This window comes from Orbicella faveolata, unplaced genomic scaffold (assembly GCF_042242905.1).
Source record: "Orbicella faveolata isolate gen_17 unplaced genomic scaffold, um_ofav_v1 contig_14, whole genome shotgun sequence".
Classification (NCBI taxonomy): domain Eukaryota; kingdom Metazoa; phylum Cnidaria; class Anthozoa; order Scleractinia; family Merulinidae; genus Orbicella; species Orbicella faveolata.
Genome location: NW_028301541.1, coordinates 19565001 through 19586724, shown reverse-complemented (window position 1 = coordinate 19586724; position 21724 = coordinate 19565001). Strand labels below are relative to the sequence as shown.

At 37.7% G+C, this 21724-nt stretch overlaps 2 protein-coding genes and 1 non-coding gene across 3 annotated transcripts in view; 2 read left to right on the top strand and 1 right to left on the bottom strand.

The window, feature by feature from the left end:
- Positions 1–12476, bottom strand: part of LOC110053700 (gamma-aminobutyric acid receptor subunit beta-3-like) — a 29633-nt gene extending 17157 nt beyond the window's left edge. Inside the window, exon 1 of the mRNA XM_089286923.1 lies at positions 12392–12476. The gene's annotated coding sequence lies outside the window, so the exon portion shown is untranslated. The remainder of the gene's footprint in view (positions 1–12391) is intronic.
- On the top strand, positions 5211–5283 carry Trnat-ggu (transfer RNA threonine (anticodon GGU)). Its single transcript has one exon. It is a non-coding gene; the product is annotated as a tRNA-Thr (tRNA).
- LOC110054286 (gamma-aminobutyric acid receptor subunit beta-2-like) overlaps positions 12455–21724 on the top strand; it is a 17909-nt gene continuing 8639 nt past the window's right edge. The window contains exons 1-5 of the mRNA XM_089286922.1: positions 12455–12751; positions 16903–17027; positions 17775–17845; positions 18641–18852; positions 21666–21724. The exon at positions 21666–21724 is cut by the window's right edge and continues 24 nt beyond it. Of these exons, the coding sequence (XP_089143048.1) occupies positions 12660–12751; positions 16903–17027; positions 17775–17845; positions 18641–18852; positions 21666–21724 (559 nt within the window). The 5' untranslated portion in view covers positions 12455–12659. The remainder of the gene's footprint in view (positions 12752–16902; positions 17028–17774; positions 17846–18640; positions 18853–21665) is intronic.

Below are 21724 nucleotides of genomic sequence, written 5' to 3'. Positions count from 1 at the left end.
TTAGGTAGGAAGTTAGATACGTTGGTGATTTAGCCGGAAGCAAAGCAAGAGAACCTGGTGGAAAAAAACAAAAACAACAACAACAACAACAACAACAACAACAACAAAAACAGAACAAAGATGAACCCAAATAAAATCACAGAACAGATGTTTCAACTAAGATGACATAAGTCAAACAGTTACAACTAATAAAGTTACTCTTGGCCAACAAGTCGTGAAAAATCAGAGAGTAGACGTTGGTAAGAATCGAAAAAAAATCCACAAGTGTGGCCACACATTCTAAAAAAAAAAAACAGAAATGTCTCAAATCGTCTGACATTATGACAAAATAAACTTCAGACAGAGTTCTCCTGTGTAACACTTTTATCTTTAAATTTGGAGGAGTAACCAGGATTGCAAACCTGAATCCTTTAAAAAATAAAATGTAAAAGCGCGAGATGAAAAATGTACGAAAAAGAAAGTGCGAAAAATGTAAAAAGGTAAAATATGGAATAGGCTTGAAGTCAATGTCTGCTTCGTTATTTTTTGCAGTGGGCCATGATTCTGACGTTTGTTGGACATGAAAGTTTCCTTTGTCAATTACACGTCTGGCATTGCCAAAATCACTATAATGGTTGTTAGACCACACTTGGGCTGAGATGCAGTAAAATCTGCGTGTACGAACCTAGTGAAGACCGAGGGTTCCCAATAGGTTTGGCGGGATGCGGGATTTGGCTTTTTTTCGCCGTGATATTTGGGTTTTGAGTTGTAAACAGGGGCGGGAAGCGGGAATTACAATTACGACCGGGAGCGGGATTTCGTGTTTTTGTCGGGCTGGGATGCGGGATTTGCAAGGGGAACAGAGCGGGGATACGGGATTTCAATTCTTATGTGACCTCATAAATTGTTATTGAGCAGCGCAAAAACCACAAGCTGGCAGAAACGAACCGTTTTGCGTGTCAGGTTTCAAGTAATGAATAGGAACCGCTCTGTACCCTGTCAGGTTCTGTCAAACGTATCGTCCATTTCCGACATTTTCGATGCTTGCGTCTGTAACCTTAACCTCCCGATCCTTTCTAGTTTTTCTAGTCTTTCGACCTATTCCAAAGTGCTTGAAAAGTGGGCGGGATCGGGATTTTCTGGCAAAAAAGGGCGGGATGGTGGGATTAACAGGAAAAAATGGGCGGGAAAGCGGGATCTGAGGGCCCCTCAAGACCTAGCTGGCAGAAATTTGCCATTTTAATAGCCACTGCCTGTAAATAGGGAGAATTCAAGAAAATTATTCTTAGAGCTAGTGTATCGTACACTAAAGCCATACTTTAAATCATACCTCAGAATAAGGCCTTGCATGGCTAATTATCGATGACACAGTCCTCCGGAAAACGGCCCGAACAGACGATTTTAGCAAAATGTCGGCCTTCAAAGAGAAACGGTAGTTTGAGCAGCCTGGGTGGATAAATGGAGAAAACGCTTCTTACTTCTTCCTTGGTTATCTCTTGTTATTAGTTCTCTCTTTTCACCAAAAGGGTCTTTTGGACATAACGAACGAAAATTCGAATTCTCGGTCCTGTCGTCAAATTCTACCCATTTACAGGTAGTGGCTATTAAAACTCTAAAATATATAAGAACGTTTACCTGTTTAGCCAAGCAAGATCATGCAGGTTCTTATATGTGGGTTACAGTCAAGTTATGAACGCTTGCATAATACATAACGGCAGAAATGATGGATAGAATAACCTGTAACGCAGCATTAATTAGCTGATCTGCGCTAGCCCTAAAATGTCAAGGGTGCGGATGGTTACTTCCAGAACATTTCCAAGTTTTTGAGAGCAATTAGCAAAAAGTAGTTCTGCTTCAATTACAGAAAATTTTAAGGAATGCTTGTGATTTTGACGTCACACATATGTTGGTGGTACGGAGGAAGATGAGTACAGGATGCGATAATCCGGACTAAAATGATTATGGTAAAAAGAAAAGTATGACCACGTTACTCTGTATGTGCTATACTACTACACCACTGTATGGTTTTGAACCTCTACCGCAATAAAGTGGTTTGAATAATGTGGGCGGTTGTTGGTTATTTATCTAGGAAGCGATGTATCATGCATTCTGCGCGGGAACAGTTCCCTCGAGATTGCCTCATTAGCGAAAAACGAGCGCTTTTGGAACGTTCTAATTTGTACGTCGAGTTGATGAAACATTCAGAATTTACTAACGAATTATCATTATACATGAGTATGCAACTATACCTGATAAAGATAAAGATAAAGATAAAGATAAAGAAAGATAAAGATAAAGATAAAGATAAAGATAAAGATAAAGATAAAGATACAGATACAGATACAGATAAAGATAAAGATAAATAACCTCGTTCCCAGGGTCTCTCATCTTAACGCCCCCTGTAGCGAGCGAGGAGAGACCCTGGTTGGGTCTGGTCACGTGCCACTTTGACAGTTGAGAACATCAGGGAGGGGTCCTCTGTAATCAGCAATTTGCCGCGTTGAGCTTTGTAGAATGTATCGCGCTGCGACTGTCATTACCCGCGACGTTTATCAATACTTGGCTTTCAGGCTGAAATTTCGAATAATATCTATTCCACTCCTCGCTCGCTCCAAGGGGCGGTAAGATGAGAGACCCTGGGAACGAGGTTGAAAGATAAAGATAAAGATAAAGATAAAGATAAAGATAAAGATAAAGATAAAGATAAAGATAAAGATAAAGATAAAGATAAAGATAAAGATAAAGATAAAGATAAAGATAAAGATAAAGATAAAGATAAAGATAAAGACTCGTCTATGTAGCGAGAGGCCGAAAAGTGTTCTCGCAAATCAAAATCTGAACTTCTGTTACAATGACAGTTTTTCACAATTTTTTGTTTCTATATTGAGTATTTCATAAAACTAGCCCGATATCGTTCAGTTGGTTAGCCAGGCCTGGACAAACTATAATTAGCAAAATCTATTTTTTGTTTTACCATAACCACGATTTTTCGTTGATTTTGCAGTGACATTTACTTTTAAAACGAAATCAATGACGAAAAGTAGCTGATTATGTTTATACTTATATTGATCAACACAACAGAAAAAATTGTAATTCTCCAATAGGTTTATAACTCACAGGTTGTCCATACTTCGTTTGAAAATGCGCTAGAAACGAATATTTCAAGGGCCAACGTTTATGGCTCATGATAATAATTTGGCCATTTGGAGGTAATAGGTAGTAGAATTCATTTCATTTACTTCAGTAAAATGATGGCTAACGAGTCGAGATCCTGACCAACACGTAACATTGCATGTCTATCAGTAATTGAAAGTAATTAAGAGAAATTGAGTAGGTGTCTACGAAGTTTCTCTGGCAAACCCATTCCAGCCAAGATAACGATTTTTCGGGCCAATTTCTTCATTTTATTATTTTTTTTACACGCCCAGTTGATGAGTGAAATATCAGTTTGATTAAGATCATTACTGTAACGTAGAATTTTTAAGCACTAACCGTTGTTGTGTTTACTAGAAAATGACGGATAGGAAAAATATTGGTGGTTCTGTTAACTTTGTTAAGTTCAGAATTAAAAACAACAAATATAACCAGACCAGTTGTAATACTCTGTTCTCTGTGCTAACTATGAACGCGAATTTCAGATCAATCTTTGTAGTCAGAGGTTTTGACTTCAGAACGTAATCAAGTACGGTGTTCTGTAATCAAGAAAAATCATCAATGCGGGAGTTGTTCCTTTGTTATACATCTTCGCCTATACATATGATTTACACAACCACTTTCACTGTTTATTTTAGACGCCTAATGTGACCATCGCGACATTTAGAGCAAGTCTTGCAACTTCAGATGACTGAAGGCGTTAATGACTTACAGTGGTCGTCAAAACCAATTCTTTTAATGAGGAAAATGGTCAAATGGGTTTCCTTTGCTCTCTAAGCTTCGGCCTTTTAGTATTTAAAACTGCGTATACTCTTTTTTATAGGAATATTGTTTTCCAGCTGAGGCTGAATATTTTTATTTTTCTGCCGATTTTAGGCTGAAAATATTCTTGTGAATATTCTTAGATTATACGGTATTACATTTCTGTTTTTGAGTGTATTTGGTGTCTGGATGATGTTGAAGTAATTTTGGAGCCAGCCTGCAGGCAATAAAATCTGATACGACGCACATGAAGTCTTGCAGAAATGTAATTAACATCGAACATACGGCTAGCGCTGCTTTTTTTGCATTTTGGCTTGTTTTGCCGTTTAGAGAAAGGAAAAATTTTATACAGCACAGTAAAAACATAATTGTATTGTATTTACAAATTTTCAACACACAAAATTATATTCTTTTCAAACTCTCAGCCTCGGGTTTGTTCTTAAACTATTCTTAAAATTTCGCAAATTTCAGCTTCGATATCCTTATAAATAATATTCTTATAAAAAAGAGTATCTTTCCTTTATAATATTACATAACAGTTACGAAGTAAGTACACTTTTAATTGTCATTTTGATTTACCTCAAGCCATTTATAGGCATACACCATACAGTAAGAGAAATAAAAATCAATTTCACTTGATCGGACAAAGATAAAATCACATATACTGTTGAAAGCCGAAAAATTAAGAAACTGCAGACGAACGGATCGCAAGGAATGACTTCGAAAATTTTTAAAATGAAGCTTTCCTTTTGAAAAGTGTCTCTTCGTATAGGTCGGGATATGTTTTGCATCAACCCTGGAAAAACGAAATCGCTCCAAATTGAAAATTAATCAACGAACTTCATTGTGGATGCATCTAAGTCCCACCACGATCCGAGACTTAATTATTTTTTATTTCAAAACTAGCGTTGGCGTAATCTCTTCTTATTTCCTGTCGAAAAATAAAGATAATAAAACCGTCGGCGTGCATTCCCACTCATTTCCTGTCGAAAAATGCCCAGTTATATCCTTCACGCCGACATAGTTTCATAGCCGATCGACATAGTTTCATAGCTCCCAATGTGTGGCTTCAGAGCTCAGTTGGTAGAGCATCGCACCGGTATCGCGGAGGTCACGGGTTCGAATCCCGTTGAAGCCCTGATTTTTTCAGGCTTCTTCTTTCCAATTGCTTAAATTGGAAAATTAACTGCGATGATCATTCTTCACTTTCATCGACAACCGCAGTTCATATATGAATTTTTTCATATAAACTTCACATCATTTCACTCCTGACGGGAAGATGTGAAATCAGTTAATTGACCTCGCTCCCAATGTGTGGCTTCATAGCTCAGTTGGTAGAGCATCGCGCCGGTATCGCGGAGGTCACGGGTTCGAATCCCGTTGAAGCCCTGATTTTTTCAGGTTTCTTCTTTCCAATTGCTTAAATTGGAAAATTAACTGCGATGATCATTCTTCACTTTCGACATAGTTTCATGTTGTTCCTTTGGTTCAGATGTTGTGATTAAGGCGGCGCCCTGGATAACATTGGGTTTCTGCAAGTTGCTTTTACAAAATATTACCTATCAACTACTATCTTTACTATCACAATTCTCCCCAGCTCAGAAGCATAAATGATAAAAAAGAATCGTTAGCGGCTTCAATACTTCAACAGTGTTTCATCTATGTACTACCTAGTCTAGGGTTGACATAAAAAAAGCAAACAAAGTTAATTGGGCAAAAACGAAATAGCCGAGGAAAAACTAACGAATTGAGTCGCAACGTTACCTATAATTTTAAAAAGTGCATTAATAAATTTGCAAATAAAGGTAAAGGAAGAGAGATTTGTGACCCGTAACGAGAAACTAAAACATGCTGAGTGTGATTCCACACTGATATCCGAATGATAAATATATAAGAATTATTATGCAAATTATTATTATACAAATTATTGTACAAATTATTATTGTATTGTATTTCGCTCTGCGTGTATTTGTATCGAGCGCTCCTACGATTGTGTGAAACCACCTCTATTTTTCTTTGTTTAAGAATTATTGTATAAAAAACAAACAAAATATATAGTTCAGAAGAAAATGCAAAATTTTCATAGCGGGAGTATTGTTGGGAACATTTGTCTTTTGTATTATAAACAGCCAATACCTGACGTGCTCCACGAGCTTGTGAGTGATTAGGTCACCCAATCAATCGACTTGATCTTCTTGTCTACGTCTATAATTAACCGGAAACTTATGTCTTACTGAGTGTTAATATTCAATTACAGTCAGAAGTTCTCGACGAGCAGCTACAGGAAAATAAGCCAAGAAATGCTCTTACTACCTCTTTATACAACTGTTGTTACACTAGCTTGGTTTACTACAATGTTCAGGGGAAGTGCTGTTAAAGGCGATGGCACTAACAGTGAGAGGTAAGATATTACTTGAGGTCTTGAAATTACTGATAAAAATGACTTTTAAATCAACCGATATGGAACAGACCAAAACTCGACCATAAGTGTGCTCGGACGAGCCACAAAAAATGACATATTAAAGCTAAAGCTGTGGGAAAACATACATACTTTAATTAGTAAAGTAGGTTTGAAATTGAGGCAGCCAAAGGGCTGATGTGGACCTACTATAATAGACAACGTATAAGTTAAACATACAAACATGAGGTAGAACTGAAAGCATAAAACACATACAGGAAAGTTACAAATGGATAATGCGTGAGCTAAGTTGTACATGCAAGAATAGGATTTATAAATACTGATAGAAAGTAAAATAAAGATGAAACCATATTTGTGGTATCCTTGATCTAAGAAATAACTTAAAATTAATAAAATTCCTAAAAAATTTGCTGGGATGTCGATCTAATTATAAAAGTGATGTGCAGTTTTGAACTCCGTCAGTTATGTTATAACTTCACTTATTATTTACCTTGCAGTCGACAAGTTAGTTTTACATGAGCGTTATTATCTATATTTATTTATTTATTTATTTTTGAATTATAAAATCTCAAGTCAGTGTATCTTGTTTTCTTCTTACGTGATATTTTCTTTAACAACGTTTTGAATATACTAACGTAAATTTGAACTTTATAGCAGATCGTAATAAATTATTCAGGATTAACTGATTATATTTACCGTTAGTTGACCAAACTGAGGAAGTAGATACAAATAATAGATTTGTAAACAAAGTGCCTATTTCTGCTCTGTTCAAATAACTAAAACACCAATGGTTAAACAAATTGTTGTCAACATATTGTCCATTGGTTTAATCAAATGTTATGTTCTACGGGTATATTCATATTTTCTAACTATATCTGCGCATGTGGTTGGAACACCGGTCGAGTGTTTTGGAAATGTCATAAATTTGCATTAAAAAAAATTAATAAAACTCAAGTTTTTTTTTTATTATTCTTAGTCTTCATTCTGATTTTTACAGCTTAGTTATTTAATAAGTTAGTTTATTATATGGCTTTGGCTTGTGGCCGATATAACGCGCGCTCTGATTGGCTAAGAGCGAGATCTGAGCGGTCATTATGCAGCCGTAATGCCCACGGGCCGATTACGGATTATGCAAATTAGGAAGAGCCCGGTTCTGAAAATTCAAGCGCACTGAAACGATGAAAGCCGATTAAAAACAGTAAGAGAAAGTAAATTTAATTCCGATTAGCTAAAAGTTTAAAGATTTTTTTCCTTAATAAAATTTATATGGAAGTCGTTTTTGACTTACCAGCCGGTAACCTTGGCGGGCACTAGTGAAAAACAATCAAAGTTTGTCGAAATCGCTTAGAAAAAAAAAATCGGCAGATCTGCCATGCATCCCGAGCAGAACACCACGCTCGGTCAATACGGCAAGGTCTCATTTTGAGATTTTCCCGTAACGACCTCACTCTCGGTTATTAAGTAGTTATTATTTTACTCCTTTTTCATATATTTCTACGTATTTTTCTTCTTTTTTATTGGTGAGATATTTTTAAACTCATTGTAAAGCGCTATCGGATAGTGATAGAAATAGCGCTACACAAATAAAGTATTATTATTATTATTATTATTATTATTATTATTATTATTATATTTGATCTGGCTTTCGATGGCGCTATTATGATTTTAATAGTGACGGGCGTTTTTAAAACATGAAATGACGAAATGACGAAATGGCACTTAGGGCAAGAGTCAATGAGAGATCTAGTCAGTGATATTTAGGCTAACCTATGCGCTATTTAGGCTTACCGGAGCTCTAGTGCGTAGTACAATTTCGTCATCTCGGCATTTCGTGTTTTAAAATACGCCCTAGTGTGACCACACAAAACTTGTTATAGACACGTTAAGCTCTGGCCAAACGGACTCACAAGTAGTCGCAAGTAACCACAAGTTGAACTTGCGTAGAGACTTGCGTTGGGTGGCCAAACGGACTCCCAAGTTTCCTCGCTAGTGCACGCAGGTCGCAAAGAAAAACATTTCAAGGCAGACATATTTTATATTTCATTGGCTAATAACAAGTTAATGGATGTCACTCAACTTGCGTTGACTTGGGTCGGGTGGCCACACGATGAAAAACTAGCGACTTGCGCACAAATTTGATCACAACCAAAGTGAGCCTAAGTTATCAACGCAAGGGCACGCCAGGCCAGGCCAAACGGAGTCGCAAGTAAACCTAAGTTTTCAACTTGCGTCTACTTGCGAGTCCATTTGGCCAGGACGTAAGTAACATAATGTTACAACCGAAATCTGAGGTTCTAACTATTTATGAAATGAATTATCGCATGCGTTTGATTTGGCTGTTATGAGTAAGTTAGAGGGAAGATTGAGAAGATATTTCAATTCAAGTTAACATCATATTAAACGAGTGTCTTTCAATATCATCGTTTACTTCTTTTAGCACTGCATAAATCTAAAGGTGATACACGAGTGTCGTCCCAATGCTCTAAAATATTTCTTTGGAAATAAATTATTTTTTCCGGTTTGTTACTTGATCAATGCATAGCTAAAGGCCAAAGCCAAAAGCTCTTGCATGCCATCCGGGGTACTTCTTTTACCACAGCAACACGCGCGTTTTTTGTCAATGAGTTGTAATTGTTTTAGTTTTAGATGAAACAAGACACTTATTAAATGAATATTTAATTTTTTTTTGGTTGGTGATAAGAAATTGTGCATAGAAACCCTTGTTTTTTCTTTGATTTGGGAAATATCAACTATCCTTCTAAATTATTTCTTGCAATTTATTTTAGGAGTAGGAAGTTTGGATTGATAAATACGCCTAGCAGTTTTTAACGTAAATCAGTGCTAAGTTGGAATGGGTTCAGCTGATGAGCGAGATACGCATGTTTTGACTTACTGAGATATGACACCTGCAAAATTTATAATTACTGGGATAGCATCACGAGAAATAGGCTGAGGGTTTCCCTGAAAGACGGGAAATCGCCGAAAATTTAACTCGGTGATGACAGAGATTACCCATTTCTAGTGGATTGACGTGATCCTGGTCATGATACGACCCTAACGATATTTTCCTGTTTATACAGATATTCATGTGATAACACGAGATGAGAACGCAAAGTCTTGTCTGAGTAAATGCTAAATCTTTGTATCATGTGTAGCAACGAATGATATGCGATTGAAAAGAAACGTGCAAGTTAGTCACATGTTATTCACTGCTCTCGTTCTCTAAAGACCGTGCGAACGTGCTAACTAAGAATTTCTCCTTTTCATTATCAATTCAGTACAACACGAAGTGAAAGGTACACCTCAGCGTGGTATGTAGGTGAATAACTGTGTAACTTGTTTTCTGAAAAAATAAAAGTTTGGCTCACCTGGTTTTTAAGTTCTCGATAACCTTTGCTTTAACTTCTAAAGACCTCGTTAGTTTTGCATAATTTGCACTCATCACGTGACGTTCTCTTAGGAAAGTTGCTCATTTGTATTTTATCTTGCATGCGCACATAACAATGATCACAATTTTGAGAAACAACTCCTAAATCATCGCATGTTTTCGATTTTTATTTCGATTTACTTTGAACGGCGTGACACTGAAAACCAGCAATAAAGTAATTCGATGCTTGATGCCCGAACGATGTGGTTTGCGAATTTCGCGTATAATCCGTCATTGTGTGTTTTATGACACCTCTTTCTACGCCATGCAGTCATGCGAAGACAATTTCAAAGTGCCCATTGCATTCACTTTAAAGAAGAAAGAATCGGTCGCTTTGAAGGTGTTCCACAGTTTAAGTGGAATGATCTCGGCGAACAAGATGTGATAGGGGAAGGGTCGTTTGGAGCCGTTTTTATCACAAAAACCAGGAACAAGGACGGAAAGTCGAAACAGTGGCTGACAAGAAATCACCCGCTTTTAAAGATTCCCGCTTAAAAAAGATTCCTCATTTTAAAGATTCCCGCTTTTAAAGATTCACCATTTTAAAGATTCTCCATTTTAAAGATTCCCGCTTTTAAAGACTCCCCGTTTTAAAGATTCCCGCTTTTAAAGATTCCCGCTTTTAAAGATTCCCCGTTTTAAAGATTCCCGCATTTAAAGATTCCCCATTTTAAAGATTCCCGCCTTTAAAGATTCCCCATTTTAAAGATTCCCGCTTTTAAATATTCCCCATTTTAAAGATTCCCGCCTTTAAAGATTCCCGCTTTTAAATATTCCCCATTTTAAATATTCCCGCTTTTAAAGATTCCTCATTTTAAAGATTCCCCGTTTTAAAGATTCCCGCTTTTAAAGATTCCCCGTTTTAAAGATTCCCCGTTCCCCGTTCCCCGTTCTCCGTTTCCCGTTCCCCATTCCCATTCCCCGATTCCCCGATTCCCCGATTCTCCGATTCCCCGATTCCCCGATTCTCCGATTCTCCGATTCTCCGATTCTCCGATTCCCCGATTCCCCGATTCCCCGATTCCCCGATTCCCCGATTCCTCGTTTTTCCGATTCCTCGATTCCCCGATTCCCCGATTCCCCGATTCCCCGATTCCCCGTTTTTCCGATTCCCCGATTCCCCGATTCCCCGATTCCCCGATTCCCCGATTCCCCGATTCCCCGATTCCCCGATTCCCCGATTCTCCGATTCCCCGATTCCCCGATTCCCCGATTCCTAGTTCACCGTTTTAAAGATACCCCATGATACGACCCTCACGATGTTTTCCTGTTTTTACAGATATGCATGTGATAGCACGGGATGAGAACGCAAAGTTTTCTTGTCTAAGTAAATGCTAAATGTTTGTATCAAGTGTAGCAACGAATGATATGCGATTGAAAAGAAAGGTGCAAGTTATTGGAACACTACTACTCGTCCCACCTTGACCGAAACGTTTATACGACATGTTATCCACTGCTCTCGCTCTGTAAAGACCGTGCGAACGTGCTAACTAATTATATAAGAATTTCTCCTGTTCATTATCAATTCAGTACAACACGAAGTGAAAGGTACACCTCAGCGTGGTATATAGGTGAATAACTGTGTAACTTGTTTTCTGAAAAAATAAAAGTTTGGCTCACCTGGTTTTTAAGTCCACGATAACCTTTGCTTTAACTTCTAAAGACCTCGTTAGTTTTGCATAATTTGCACTCATCACGTGACGTTCTCTTAAGAAAGTTGCTTATTTGTATTTTATCTTGCATACACACATAACAATGATCACAACTTTAAGAAACAACTCCTAAACCATCGTATGTTTTCGATTAAATCGATAAACATTGAAGCTAATAAGATCTATTGAAGATCGGAACCCGTTCTGAAAGAAACATATATTTATTAACCAGCCATTATATTTGTCGTGGGATGTGTGGTTAACGACTCCCACGGTTAACAACTCGGTTCAGTAACGAAGTTATTCGCACGATATCATAAAGAAAATAAACCTAAAGTAAACAACAAGCCAAAGCCGGTGTTTTTTCCAATAATTTGGCGAAGACCACGCAATTCAATTCACATCATGGTTTTCCGCAAATGAAAAAGTTCTTATTCTAGCCATGCAATTTTAATTTTTCGTGCGTAATGATTTATTTGTGTGCTACTCATAATAGTGCCTTGCCGTTTTAATCATTATATCGATGTAAAGTTCTGTTCCATGTGGACCTGAAGTAGCAGCTTACATTGAGTGTCGTATTCCCGTTTTTATAAACTCGGTAAAATAACCGCACAATTTAATTCTGACTACTTACTCCCAACACATTATCATTTTTCACACGACACTTAATTATATTCTTACGGAAGTCGCATACTAATTTTTGAGTGTTACAACGCTCTCACTTATACTGTATTTAATATGCCACGCTACTTTTTTTTATTATTATCAGTTTGTTTCCTGATTTGTTTCTCGTATTTTTCACTTAACAGCCAACAAAAATGCAAAACCGTTTCGTCTGTGGTTTTTCTAGCACAAGCGGGTTGGGGAGATATGGAGATTATTGCCCGGTGTCCATATTCATTAAAACATTATAAGATAAAAACTTATACTGATAATATTGCTTAGGAACGAAAGTTTTCTTTAATTAAAGCCGTAACGTAGTATACACTAATTACTCACCTCAAAAACGCAATTTTACCGAGAAATACGTTTGCGGGAGGCATTAGTGTTCATTTATGACTCAAATAGCGCTCGCCTTTTCAAAAAACGGTGGCGGAATAATTTATGATGCTTCAGCAAAAGATAAATCCTAAGTGGCGTAAAACATCTCTGCATTATTTATGAACTCAACCATTTAACTCGGCGGTTTTATCATTACGACCGAGCAAGATAAAACTACTTCTTCAACTTATCTGACTGGAGGTTTGTTTAAACACTTAACGAAGGGATGTCTACCTTAAAGAAGTTTGGAGTTCAACTGGTTTGCGTGGGTATCTTGGCTGGTGTTGTCAAGGCCTCGGAAACTGATGATTCCAATAGGTAAGAGACCGAACCAAGCAAACCGCCATGCATAACCAAAACAAATCCTTCAACACGAACTGAATGTTTCCAGGTTTAAGCTCCCAACTCCTCAGGCTTTTGCCAAATAGAAATCAGGTAAAATTAAGATTTTAACTGTGTTATTAAAAGTTTCAAAGCGACTTATTTTTCTTTTAGTCAGTAAAAATTGGACAAATGTAGAGTTGGTATTAGACTGGGTCTGTATACTGGAACATCTGCCTTCTTTTCAAGTTAGAATTCCCGTGAGAACTTCTGAACCTTCAACGATGTAGCTGCTACGTAATTCGTTTCACACACCTTACAGTGGCGATGAAATTGAACTAGCACTGAAATATCAGATCCGAAATGTTATAAGTCTTCTAAACAACTACCCTTGAAATGTTTACTAGTCTTGGGTAGTGGTTAAAATACAATTAACAAAGGAAATTCGAGAGAAAGGATGGTTTTGGTAGAGGTTTAACTTAAGAACAAAGAGATGACTTAAAAAATTGTGACTTTTTCCTGCGTCTGCAAGTCCCTTTTAAAAGTTTCACAAAATAGAGATTAATTTTATAAGGCATCACGCAATCCAAGTGGTAAGAAAGTGGGAAGGGAACTCTGATAACTTTAGAGTGTCCATGCAAGGACAGATTGACGTAAAATGTCTATTCGGAAACCGACTTTGGCGATGATATCATCTTAGCAAAAGAACAAGCCGATGATCAAGATAAATTTTCAGTACCTACAGGCAATGCAAACCCTTTCTCCTTATTCGCTGAAAGAGAAATTGCAGCTGGCAAGAGCTGAATATGATAATTCTCGTTGATAAATGTCTCAAACAGTTTCTCCCCGTCATTTCGCTGACACATCATTGGCAGTTTACTTTTTCAAAATTGTCTCTTCTGGCTAGGCAACCGAAACTGTCTCCGTACAAAGTTAATCAAGTTTGCAGTTATATATATTTTCAAAGGTTTAAAAGTCGTTTCGAATTTATCACTGGCATACAGCGTCCAAGTGATCAATTCAAACGTAAAGTTAAATGTTGCTTTAACTCTTCCAATCACCAGCTTCACGTTCTGTGAGTATCCTTTTACAATATCAAAACTTTTAATTGTCAAGCTAACAGGCCGGTGTAATGAAAAGTTGCGAGAATCTTTCTACCACCAAATTTTCAGGATGAACATTTATAGAAAAGTATTGCGACAGTAAGCAATAGGATTTCCTACTTAGAGCTCCTCTTCATTGTATGTAACTAAAATCGCCTTCTTAAACTAAAGGGAAAAACGATTTTTTTCTCACTTGCACACTGAATCCAAATAAAATAAGCAAATATTTGGCTTAATTACCCAACTCAGTTGGAAGTGTAGAATATTTCCATGAACTTAATTAGTTGTTGATGAAGGTATCGAACAGCAAATTGTTCACAAAAACACTGAATTTAGACGCTCAAAACACTGATTTCACAATTTCAGTTTCCTCCTTGTTGCCTTACTTGTTCAGTCAAGACCCGTCGAAAAAGGAAGGTGACTTTCGCCTTGAATACCCCTTGTTTACAAGTTTAGCTGCGTTACCAATAACAACATGCTCTTCCAGGAGATATAGCAAAAACGTACAGCTCGATATACGTTACAATAACTCAAAGCCAAGGGCGACATCGAATAGAATCAACTTAAGATTAGCAGTAATTTGCGGCAATTATTACTTGTCAAAATTATGTGGTTATTTCCCACTACTGGACTCATCTTGACGCACAATGTCGACCAAATCTTCAAATTTAGTCTGATGTGGCTATAAACATGGATCTCTTTAAAGACCCCATGTAGTTAGAAACCTCTTGAAAGAAGTTCCAGAGCAATCTTACACTTTCAGTCAGACGTAAAATATTTACATTTCAGGAACAGCGGTTAACCCTTGCAATATTTTCAGTAGACGAAATCTAGACGTGTTCTATTGAAACTTTACCAGGTGGCGAGATACTCCTATTAACACTTTTAAAATATTAATGCTCGCCAAAGCCTCAGACTAATCTAGGTTCTGTTCGGGGGGTAAATAAATAAATTTTTTAATTTTGGTTCAGTTTACCATGAATGTCTCACATTAAAGTTTACAATCAGAATGGATACTGCGATGCAATCGTTCAAGGTTTATTTGGCCATATTGTTTCGGGGTAAATGAAAAGGCGTATAATTATGTAAGGAGCTATTTTCAAGAAACGTTGTCAACCGGAAGGAAGAGCCCAAGTCAGTATAACGAATTGCAGTCTTGGTATACATAAACGGTTTAATTTGCAAAATACAGTCTACATTTTCTTAATTATGTTTTTTAATGCTCATTTTGGTCAACTTCACACATTTTGTCTTCGAAACTGAGATGTATCGCCGTAGTATGACTCAAAAAATTCAAACATTGCTTTAAAATTCAGTAAAAGAAGAAATAAAAACCTTGAAATGAAATAAAAGTAAGAAAGACTGCATTATATCTAACCAATCTGCCTTGCAACCCACACGTGACTCATTCGAATAAAGTTGTGGACAGGCTGTGAAAACGCGCCAAGGAACATTCAGTTGAAGCATGTGATATAGAGAGAACGAATTATGAGACCCAAAACAGCTGTCCACAGTTGCATCTTGGCTTTCAGTTTGGAATCTGCCATATCGTTGTCGCGTTAAGTATTCTACGCAATATCAGCCTAGCTGAAGGTGACTCAAAACAGTTTCCAGCACAAGAAATTAATTAGATTTTGATGGATTATCATATGCACTTCATATCGGTTGATGCTACAATCATGGTATAAAAAAACTGCCTCGTCATTGGGTAACATGTTGGTGTCAATGTCTTGGCACAATAGGTTACCTTAGCAATAGTATGACCTGCTAAAAAAAGTCTTAATTTAAGCCGTTTAAATGCCTACAACTCAAAAACGAGCTCGGTGACCCCAACGTTTTATAATCGAGTGTCATAAGCGTTATGAGATGAAGCGTTTTGCAAAGTTTAAAAAAATTATGTGGGGATGGTTCAGAGCCATCTTAACTTTTAGAAAATTGTTTACCAATGATTAGGCATTTGTGTGATACCATTATTGTAGCATCACTTGTTAGACAGTGGTAGTATTCATCCTTCAAAGTATAGCTGTTAGAAAAGCGCTGGAAACTGTTGCCAGCCTCCTTAACTATTATTCAATTTCTATTCTTGGCTGATCAGATCTTTACAAATCCTAGGCATACTGACAGAATTTTCTTTTTCGATCCTCTTCAACACTTGCATTTACTGGAGTTACAAAAACTATCGCTTTTTAGGAGGGGTGTGATAGGGTAAAATGGGAACTGGAATTTGCCTATATTTTTTTTACTGGAAAAAATTAGCCAACTTCTAAACGAGCAAGGGACCGGGTATGAATATTTAAAATCAATTACTTTGAAAAACGGAGCGTCTAGAAGTCATTGTTTTTGGTTCAAACACGAAGATGCAGTACACTTTTGAAAATTTCTGATTTAAGAGTGTTTGTATGGTGTGGGACACCTTTATTGCCTTTTAGATGCTCTTTTAGGTACTAGGCTCAGGTTTTCAAATTAATCGATTTTAAATATTCATATTCAGTATCTTGCTCATTTAGAACACGGCTAATTGGGATGTGTCACTGGGAATAGGAATTACAAAAAAAAAAAAAAAAATAGGAATGCCATTGGGATTTGGAAATAACTGGGCTAAAAGTAGGATTTATACATTTTGACACCTATTTTAGTGTGGGGATTGGTTGGTGTCTTTTAAGAAATTTTCACTTGAAGGTCAGCACACACGAGGCGATCAGTCCCTGCAACTAGCCCCCGGAAGAGTTTACACGAAGGGACTGGTCGCAGGGACTTGTCCCACGAACAGTTCACACGTAGCATTCTGAGAAACAAGTCGCAGGGACCTGTCCCAAAAATTCAAACTGGTTTGAATTCGTGGGACTCGTCGCAGAGACTAAACTTTGGTCCCTGCGACTAGATTTTGAAGCAAAAACGGCCAGTTCACACGATGGGACTTGTCCCCGCGACTTGTTGCAGGGACTAGTCGCTATGACTAGTCCCCTCGTTTGTGCTGACCTTTGATGTCGTTGTTCATCGAATTGTCAAACCAAGAAACTGACAACGATTTTTTATCTTGATTAGCAATGCTGGAGAGGTTGATATAACAGGAGGGACGTTGCCTCCTCTAAACGAACCGCCAAATGCAACAGCCATACTGGATAACATGTTTTTAAACTACGACAAACGACTCAGACCTCTATATGGAGGTAAGATCTTCTAAAATGTGGCCTAATTTTTCAAGTTTGGCATTTCTAAAGTCGGTCTCAATAAGAACAATCCTTGTTCGTTTTTGTTTCATTATGATCAGTCCTCTCAAGAGCTATTTTTTTACTCTTGATAAAACTTTTGTTTGAAGACAACGTTGTACATCAAAAAATCTACCCACTTTACCATGAAATAACTCCTTTAATTCTCTCGAGCATTCCAACCGGCAACCTAGTGGAGGCCTCGTGGTAAGTGCGCTCGGCTTGGAACGAGCGGTCTGATTTTGAGCCTTGGTTGTGTTTTTTGTCAAAACACTTTACTCCCACCGTGCCTTTCTCCACCCAGGTGTATAAATGGGTACCGGCGAATTTAATGCTGGGGGTAACCCTGTGATGGACTAGCATCCCATCCAGGCTGTAGTAGAAATACTCTTAGTCGCTTTATGCCATAGAAACCGGAGAAAGGCTCCGGACTGATGTGCCACTTGGCTCTTATAAAGACTTTACCTTTTAACGCTTTACTTTCCTATACTGCCACTCCAGGTTTGCAATATATATAGTCCCTTGGCTCTAAGTGGAGCATATGTCACATGATCCACAGTTTTCTTCCACTGGGTCTGCAATAGATCCGGTAAAATTTATCCATGGTTTGACGTCTTGATCTCCAGAGTCTTTGAATATGTAAACAAATTATTATTAATTTAGAAGCCATAAAATTGGTAATTGAAACTTTTCTATTGTTATTTATAGGTGGAGATCCTGTTCGCATATATGTCTCGCTAGGTTTCCTCTCCATAAGTCATGTCGTGGAAGAAAACATGGTAATCAGTTTTCATTGATTCAGCTTCACGTTCTAATACTTGCTCATCTTAAGATAACTAGCAAACATTATTGGCATTTGGCAAATGTAGGTTCGTATGCAGCATCCACATTTGACTGGCAATTACTTAGCTTAATCCAATTATCTACTTGAGGTTGATTAGTTACTGGATCGCCGTAGCGAATTTGTGACGCCAACGTTTCGAACGCTAGCTATTCGTTTCCACTTTTCTCGATCCCTCAGCTTCGCAAACTCCTAAGAGCTTCTTCGTGGGAGGCTATCCCTGCGGCGGTCTATTTGCCTTTATCAACTTCAATTCCAAATTCTTCTCCCGCCCGTTGACGTAGCCTAACAGTTTCTCGAAGAAACTAATGACTCTGCTCATTCATCGATTTGCTAAGCTCACAATCGTCTATTCTGGAGTTCAGTACCCTTGAACCGTTCACCGTCGGCCACCTCATGCACTTAAACGACCAGCTGATTCCTCCTCCAAATTGTAGGGCGATGCACTAACTGTCAGGTGAAAAATGACTCGTTTTTACTGAGATCTAATAGCCGAGACCCGAGATGTACAAAATTTCACCGGTAGTTGCGATATTACCACCCCCATCGAGACTTCGCTATTCTGTAGCCAGCTTCCAGTCAGTAAAAGCGAATACGTGGCTTAGAATTTTCTTGGACCTGGCCGTAATTTTCACTTACTTGGAACTAAAGTTCTTTGGAAATGGTAACGTGATAGTAAAACCATTATTAAGGTGACAGCGATTTAACGGGAGCATTTTATGTTTTAAAACAGGAATTTAAGGGAGACATCTATATGCGCCAGTTCTGGAAGGATCCAAGACTGAGTTACGGTGACAAGAACTGGACTTTGATTCTTCAAGGAGATGTCCTCGACAAGTTATGGTTTCCTGATACGTATATTGAAAATGCGAAGAAAACGACCATCCACGATGACACCAAAACGGTGATTGTGTTTGGAGACGGAAATGTGTTTTACTCAGTCAGGTAATGTTGAGCTATGATTCGTCATTTTGCATGGATCGGACCCTTTCACAACAACAATAACAACAACAACAACAACAACAACAACAACACACTTTATTACCAAAATGAAAAAAAAACACGTAGGGGCCAAACCACCCCCAAATGTTTCTTCAGTTCTTGGGTACTTCACATTATTTCGCATTACTTAAAAAGTATTGACTCTTTCTACCCCAAACTTGGCAGATGAGCAGGAGACCTATTGCCAATGATATTTATGTGAAAAATGTCAGTAAATGTCAAAGTTGTGACGTCACAGTGATGACGTCATGTTTTTTGCCACTTTTGAAGCTTTTAATATGCATATTTTTTACAATGTGTTCGAAAGAGCACATCAAGAGGAGTTAAAACCTGAAAAAATTTTGTCCATATCACAAAATTAAATGAAATATAGCATTTTTAAATATGAAAAATAACCCTGCAAAATATGGGGTCCTCCTCTTGAGAAAAATCCCCAAATTGGAGCCGTAATTTTGTTCCAGCAAATGCAGCTATGTTGCACATGTGATGTGCCAGATCGATGACTAAAGCAAAAATAAAGAAGAAATTCGGAGTAAAAAATTATCCCTCTAGTGTTATTGCGTTAAACTTAGTTTTATTACGTCATAACCTGTGACGTCACCCGTTTTTTTACTGTTAATACCATCCTAACAAAGCCGAAAATCAAATTTCTAAAACCATACGATTTTTGACATCAAGCTTTCTATTTTTCTAGGTTATTAGCCTTCCTAGAAAAAAACTGAAAAAAGTAAACCAGAGAGACTGACTTAAGAAGGACAGTATGGTTAGGCAAATTCCGGGGTGGACCGCAAAAAAAATTTAATTTACCATATCTCGTAAAATAATCATCATAGCAAAAAACGGTTTCCGGCATTTTACTCCTCAAGTCAAGGCCTTTCAATGACATAATTTTTACATCAGATTTTACAAAAAATTATAGCACGTTTTGGTGACGTCATCAATTATGACGTCATAATCTGACATTTTGTCACAACTTCTAAATTAAAATAAACTGGAGAACAAAGAAAGCTCATCTGCCAAACTTGGTTCAGAAATATATTAACCAAGCAAATATAGCCTTCATGAAACATTAGGGGGGTTGTTTGGCCCCTACGTGAAACTTCATAATTGGATAAAAAGAAAATTAGCTAATCGAGCTGAGTGAAATTAAACAGAAAAAGAGTGAACTAAAGAAGTTGGTTTGCAGTATAACGTTGGGGGGGGGGGGGTGTAAGGAGACAAAATAAGAGAATAAAAAAAAAACAATAAATAACTACTAAGCGGAATAAATCACTTAATCACTAAATACCTAGATATGAAGTAAATAGGTAACAGATGAGTCACCAGTAAGCGCCAAATGAAAACTCATGGATGTTGGATGTTAAGGGGGAGGTGTTTTAGGGGAGGTAGGCGGAACGCATCAGAATATATACAGCACAGCTACATCCTTTAAATTTGGTTAATGCAATCCTTTGACTAGTATCTTAACTCTGTTATTCATAAATCGTTCCCAATGCAACTTATTAAAAAAATTATTTGCTATCAGATTCCCATGCAGACACTGATTTCTGACACGTTTTGCGTACTCGCTAAGATGGCTTCCAAAACAGTGTTAAGGTCTATAGATTTAGTTAGTGGATATGCGTGTTTGTGGCGTGTTTTGCAACGCTGTTGTTTCTGCGCATCCTTACTGAGCACGCAAATTCACAAGCCACGTCATGCATCGATGCGCGCGCTAGGTAACAATGATAGGGCAGCTAGCCATTGCTATAGCTTTGCCTGGATTTAACGATCTTGGACGTTCGGTGACCCCTATTTTTCTTTTGATGGATCAGTTTCTCTACCGATTTTCTACGTTTAACGAAAAAATGAAGAAAATCTATCGATTACAAGTTTGAATTTTTTGCAACATGCACTATCGAATTCCGTTATTTTTAGGTCTTCGCTTATCTGTGCGGCGGTTTCAATGCCTCTTGAAGTGTTGAGTTTTGTGAAAACGTTGGCAACATTTGGAGCTATTTATGCAACAGACCCACTTCTACAAAATATGACTAAGATCGTTTGCTTCCGTTGACTCAACTTCGATATTTTTAACTATAAACCCCTGTTCGGGCCATGCTGAGTTACACGCGCCAATATTTCAAAATCATGGTAGTTTTCCACCGTGCACTTTCTCTCTGAAACGAGACCCCCAGTTTTTTTGCAGTAACTCATTGTCTGACTGCAGTAAAAATATTTTAAAAAAATCTATTGACTGGAAAATTTTCGCGCGAACGTCCTTAAGGACTTCTTCTACAACAAGACCGCTTCGAAAGTGTCTTAAAGTTTGTCCATATGATCGTTAGTCTGCCGCTATACTCGCCATCGTTAGTGCATTCTTGTTTGGACTCACGATGGATCCTGTTATTTGAGGCGTGCAGTCGCTCAAAAAGTCGTCTTCGAGAACCGTAACTGTCATTTGATACCATTCGTTGTAAATCGTGATCAAAATTGGCTGCATGAACCAATTTTTTGACGAACCATTTTTCTACATGTACTATTCTAAATGAAATTAGCACAAGTTAACGACCACAATTTACAGGGCGACGTCTACAAGGGATGATCCTCCATTTCATGTTCCTAAAGGATAAGAGATACTCCTAGTCACTCCATGTTACTAGATAACGAGATAAGTGCTCGCCCGTCAATATCCCGTCCTAGCCGGTTTAAAAGAAACGTTACATCAGTGAACCTCATTATGATTTCCTGCTGACATTGTAGTTCCATTTGTTTTTCAGGGTTACCGTGAATGCCATGAGCCTGATGGATTTTAGAAATTACCCCATGGATATTCAAC